This window comes from Schistocerca gregaria, chromosome 8 (genome assembly GCF_023897955.1).
Source record: "Schistocerca gregaria isolate iqSchGreg1 chromosome 8, iqSchGreg1.2, whole genome shotgun sequence".
Lineage (NCBI taxonomy): Eukaryota > Metazoa > Arthropoda > Insecta > Orthoptera > Acrididae > Schistocerca > Schistocerca gregaria.
Window position 1 is genome coordinate 325,308,081 of NC_064927.1, and position 6,171 is coordinate 325,314,251.

Sequence of the window (6,171 nt, forward strand, 5' to 3'; positions counted from 1 at the left end):
TTCGGAACGTCGACTTCGTGCCAGGCCTCACCGACCGACATCGATACCTCTTCTAAGGGCAGCACTCCGTGAAGAATGGGCTGGCATTCCCCAAGAAACCTCCCAGCACTTGACTGAACGTATGCCTGCAAGAGTGGAAGCTGTCATCAAGGCTAAGGGTGGGCCAACACCACATTGAATTCCAGCATTACCGATGGATAGTGCCTCAAACTTGTAAGTCATTCTTATCGAAGCTTCCGGTTACTCTTGAACTCATAGTGTAAAACACATGCAATAATACCTACAATAAAACAAAAGAGAAAAGAAAGGTAGCAAATAGTATTGACTATATGGTGGGATCAACAATTTCAAAAACTTCACTAAAATTGCTTTATGTTTTGAAGAATGCGATTATTTTGAATAGTTTGTCACAAAAGAGAAAAAATTACTGTTGAAATTACGTGAGAAGCTTTGAGTCTTTATAAAGGTAGAGCACTTGGCGTTTCATCTTATCTGTGTTAGGTTCATTTACATCTACATCTACATCCATACTCCGCAAGGCACCTCACGGTGTGTGGCGGAGGGTACCCTGAGTACCTCTATCGGTTCTCCCTTCTATTCCAGTCTCGTATTGTTTGTGGAAAGAAGAATTGTCGGTATGCTTCTGTGTTCGCTCTAATCTCTCTGATTTTATCCTCATGGTCTCTTCGCGAGATATACGTAGGAGTGAACAGTTTTCTGCTTGACCCCTCGGTGGAGGTATGTTTTCGAAACTTCAACAAAAGCCCTTACTGAGCTACTGAGCGTCTCTCTTTCAGAGTCTTCCACTGGAGTTTATCTATCATCTCCGTAACGCTTTCGCGATTACTAAATGATCCTCTAACGAAGCGCGCTGCTCTCCGTTGGATCTATTCTGTCTCTTCTATCAACACTGTCTGGTACGGATCCCACACCGGTGAGCAGTATTCACGCAGTGAGTGAACAAGTGTACTGTAACCTACTTCCTTTGTTTTCCGACAGCATTTCCTTAGGATTCTCCCAATGATCTCAGTGTGGCATCTGCTTTACCGACGATTAATTTTGTATGGTCATTCCATTTTAAATCACGCCTAATGCCTACTCCCAGATAATATATGGAATTAACTGCTTGCAGGTGCTGACCTGCTATTTTGTAGCTAAATGATAAAGGATCTTTTTTTCTATGTATTCGCAGCACATTACACTTGTCTACATTGTGATTCAATTGCCATTCCATTCACCATGCGTCAATTCGTTGTAGATCCTCCTGCATTTCGGTACAATTTTCCATTGTTACAACCTCTCGATATACTATAGCATCATCCGCAAAAAGCCTCAGTGAACTTCCGTTGCGGCACAACCGATCATTCTTACTTCGGAAGACTTCTCTCCACTGAGAATGACATTCTGCGTTCTATTATCTAGGAAATCTTCAATCCAATCACAGAATTGGTCTGATAGTCCATATGCTCTCACTTTTTTTCATTAAACGACTGTGGGGAACTGTATCAAACGCCTTGCGGAAGTCAAGAAACACGGAATGTAGGGAACCCGTGTCTATGGCCCTCTGACTCTCGTAGACGAATAGCTAGAGCTGGGTTTCGCATTATCGTCTTTTTCGAAACCCATACTGATTCCAACGGAGTAGAGTTCTATTCTCCAGAAACGTCGTGGTCCTCTTGTTTTGAGCCGGGTGAAAGTCTTAAACCAGGCTGTTGTGTTGTGATGTCGATAACAGGTAGTTGATGCTGGCCCCTGCGTTATTGTAGCTACGCCAGTAATGAATTAGTCATGGATCTGTCCTGCTTGGAATATGGTTTTCCGGGTAGTACTGTTATCTTTTGTATCACAGGCCGAGTACACGAAATTCATATGTGAGCAATGACGACGTTTCTTACACACAAAATTCTGTCATCAATGTTCTGTAAATAATTTTAAAATAGTTTCAAATTCAATTTCATCCGCCGATCGCGGAACTACATCCCATCGGCTTTTCGCAATCAATATCATGAATTCACAGTCCTGAATAAAACGGTGCCACACATAATAATCAACCTGAAAATATCCAAGGCGACAGTTATTGTTGTAACACATGCGGCAGCTCTTTAAGCTACAAACAAGATAGCAAATTCAAAGAATCCCTTAAAAGGAAGCATATATCTTACAGACATGCATGCACTTTTAATTTGTGCGTACTGAATATTCTATGAGGTTGTGGGATTGCAGCCGCATCATGTTGAGTTCTTGATCCGACTGCAATCGTGGAATCTCCTAGAATAGTTTCAAAAGTAACACTTGTATTTCTGGTTAGAGGAGTTAGGTGCGGCTAATTTTCGTTTCTGTTAAACATTCATTTACGTAACTAGGCCTAGCATTTTTTAAATATATTACTCAGGTGGTAAAAATGGAGTAGGTTCCATCTACGTCACGAAAAAGAAGACGAATAGAAGTATTGAGAGGGGCTGATCCAAACTGTAAACACAAATATCCTGGGATATAGGAAGAATTAGATGGACAGGAAATAGATATAGATGTTTATTTTCTGACTTTAAGGATTTTGATCCTCTATTTTCTTCTGAAAAAGCTTCCTTTAGGTCTCCCCTCTGATGAACAAGACTGTTTCAGGTGTTGACTTTTCCTGCACGTATGAGCAAGAAAATAACGATATTTCACTTCCTTTTGTTCACAAAGGAAAAGTGGATTTTATGTGGAATCAAAATAACCAACTAAAACTAGACGTGTATACCATGATAACATAATATGGGGAATACCGGATATAAAAAGGGCTGTTAAAGGTTTAGGTGAAAAGTGCTGAGTTTGTCCTTACCAGAATAACATTAGCACTGCATATAAGTGTGTGAACTGCGAGATAAATGTATGCCCGGAATATTCCAGAAACGTATGTATTAAGGATTTAATAGATTAATTAACTAAAAGTATTTGTAACTTTTAAGGTTATCACTAGCATTAACATTTTATTTACGCAACTCATGCACTTTTATCGAATTCTATTATGCAAGTGTTCATGAAACAGTACATATTAGAATACTATCATGAGGATGTTAAGTGAATTATTTTTCATGTTGTTCATTGTAATAATGTATTACGTACCTGCCTTTTTGCCAGAGAGGCAAAATTCATTCAGTTTCTTTTTTTTTTTTTTGTTACCGATTTTGTGAGACACATATTTCCTGTTAAGTAGTAAAAATCATTCTTCCTGTCAAGGGGTATTTCAGTTTGTGAAATCCAGTTAGATTTAAATAGTATGGTTCTAACGACGAAAATCTTTATTAACAGTCGTATGGGATCTAAAACTAGCATCCTCTAAGCAGTTGCGAACGGTTCGCGAGCATCTAGCAACATTGGTCTATTTCATGAGCTGGATGCCGCTTAAAAAGGGATGTTCCATAGATGGTGTCAAATGACACGTTGTCTAGCTGAGGCGTCGACACCGGTCCTCGAAGCCTGCCAGTTATGTTAGTATATGTGCGTACTCATTTCTTGAAGATAATTTAAGAAACTTTTGTACTACAGAAACTTTAATTATTATAATACTCTCAGACGTTACAGATTTCACGGTAAAAAAATCTGAGTACTCCTTGTAAATAACGTTTTTATTATACATTCATGACAATGCTACACATCTTTTGTATATGTAATAGGAACATGAAGCTGTGATTGGCATCACAAACCGATTACAAACTACTGACATTCTTTTTGTAAATGAAACTGGTGCTTATTCACATTATATAACGTTTCACCGAGTTGATTTGAAGGACACTTACACTGAGTTGTGATGATGTTATTATATATGCTTTGAGAAATACTTTTATGTGTTTTGATAGAATATGGCTTGGTGAATTAATAAGATCACGCAAAACTGCACGAGTTTTGTTTTTGCAAATTTCGTTCATTGTGAATATGATGTGATTATCTTTATGTAAAACTTAAACTATTATTTTTAAGTTGAAAATGGAATACGTTTTTGCAACCTAAGTAAATTACTTCTGTAATATGATGTAATAGTACTGAGGTAATGCTGTAACGGAATTTTAGGGAAATGTGGTAACGTTTGTCAGGGACTAAATACAAAAGAGGCCTCAGTAAATTAACTGCTCTGTTCTATGGTAATAACCGTAGACGAAGTTCATTCTAGAAATCCAAGTTGAGTTAAATCAAAGCTAACTTAAATACCATTTTTCTAGTAAACCAACATTATAAGTCAAGCTTCAAATTATCCCCCTCTTTGCTTAACGCTAATTATCAGAGTGGTATTTTGTGTTGGCTTGATTCCTATTACGGCATATCAGATATGTTTAAGGTCATTTGTTAGTTATTCATGTCAGTGATTTCCAAATTAATTACAGTACTTCAACGTGCTTTGCTTGCAAATTCCAGAAACTTCCTTCTTGTAGGTAAACATTACTGCGAGGTTACGTAATTATTATGATAGTTGAACTGATACAGGATCAGTGGTGTTCTCATTATCTTTTAGCTATTGAACAGAGATTACCCATATGATCTGGCGACTTTGTTGATTATTTGTAAAATGTTTAGTTTGAGATTGTTGCGGATATTTGAGTTACGTGGGTCTCCTGTCGTTTCGTGCTTTATATGTGAGCCTGCATTGTTTTATGTATATTAATGAAAACAAAATAAGCAGAGAATAGAGGAAGTGGAATAAGTTGTTCGTAGGGATAACTTGTTACATGTCTCCCCACTAACCCGTAATCATTCTTCAGTAACGATTACCTAGTCAAAATTTATTTTTTGTATTAGGCGCACACGGTCATGGTCATGATTTCGCGTTAACCGATTAATAACGGGGAGGGGGATTACAGAGTGATTTTAGAGTCTTATGTGAATGTTGAGAAACAGCTGCCCATTTTTCTTTTTTCATATCTTTGCAGTGTGACTTACAATGTTGTAGAATTTAAACAAAGTCTCGTTTCTATTTCGCTATTTTCCACTTTAGTTTGTAACTCAGTTTGACACAACGCACAGTAGTAAAGGCTATAAAATCCCCCACGTAACGTACATAACGAATTAAGCTGAAGTTAACCTACCTGAGTATTTCCTGATGGCTTTCGATACAACGACACAGGTCTCTGTACATTTTGTCGTGAGCCACGGAAGATTCGCTCTGCATTCGGCGACCTTCACCTGCTCCACTCTCGTCTGCCCTCAGCTTGCCGACCCTCAGAGCGAGAACCTCGAGTTGTGCAGCTACCAGTATCATGATCGTCGCGAACAGGCAGTCCATGCCGACACTGATCTGGGCCATCCACAAGCCTACCACGCACTGGACGGCGTAAGACAGCTCGTAGTAGGCGGTGTTGTTGTCCCAGAGATGCTGCGCAAACGGGAGGCGCCGTTCGCCTGGGTGGCCGATAAGCGGCATGGGGAACCACACCAGGCCTTGCGATGCCATGAAGATCAGCATGCCCTGCGTGAGGCGAGCAGTTCGCCTGCGGGATGCCTGGACGATTGTCTCCAGCGCAGGATCACTGGAGCAGCTCTCGCTTTGAAGCGACATCAGCGAGTCGACGCGCCGGGCCATAGAGTGGTACCGCCGTCGGTCCCGAGTGAAGAAGAGCATCTTGACGTTTCCGCAGCCCATGGTGAACATGTTGGCTGCCACCAGTGTCGTGGCCTCGAGGTCTCGCCAGCTGTAGGAGACACACAGCGAACCTTCGACGAAGTTCCAGACGCCCATAGCGAAAACGATGATGACGTAGACTTCGTAAAGGCGGAAAGCACTCAGAGGCCACACTCCGACTAGCGACAGGTGACGCATGTTCACTCTGAGGACCGCGCCTCTGCTGGAGGACCAGGAGAAGGGCGTTTCCATACCCGCTCGGCGTCCACTGTGCACAGAATTAATTTCACGAGCCAACTGCACAGAACCCAACTGCTGCCTCTTCCGCTTGCTCAGTTCGATGCCAGCCTTGGTGTAAGTGAACACTGACTGAACCGCGTCCTTACCGATGCGGGACGGACGAGTGGGAGTGCGAAATGCAGTTGAAAACTTCAGATCACTCACTGCCCTAATCCATCCGAGTTGAAAGAGGCCTGCGTATATATATATATTCATAGTAGACGAGAGACACAAGTTACTGAGTTAGAGATGAGATGTAAATAATCCAGCAGCACACTAGCGTTTAGTATATGACT

The 6,171-nt window shown here is 40.9% G+C and overlaps 1 protein-coding gene across 1 annotated transcript in view; it reads right to left on the reverse strand.

Moving 5' to 3' along the window:
* The window catches only part of LOC126284957 (odorant receptor Or2-like), a 45,093-nt gene extending 39,245 nt beyond the window's left edge, over nucleotides 1–5,848 (reverse strand). The window contains exon 1 of the mRNA XM_049984231.1: nucleotides 5,064–5,848. Coding sequence (XP_049840188.1) covers nucleotides 5,064–5,848 — 785 coding nt within the window. The remainder of the gene's footprint in view (nucleotides 1–5,063) is intronic.
* Between the last annotated feature and the right edge of the window lie 323 nt (nucleotides 5,849–6,171).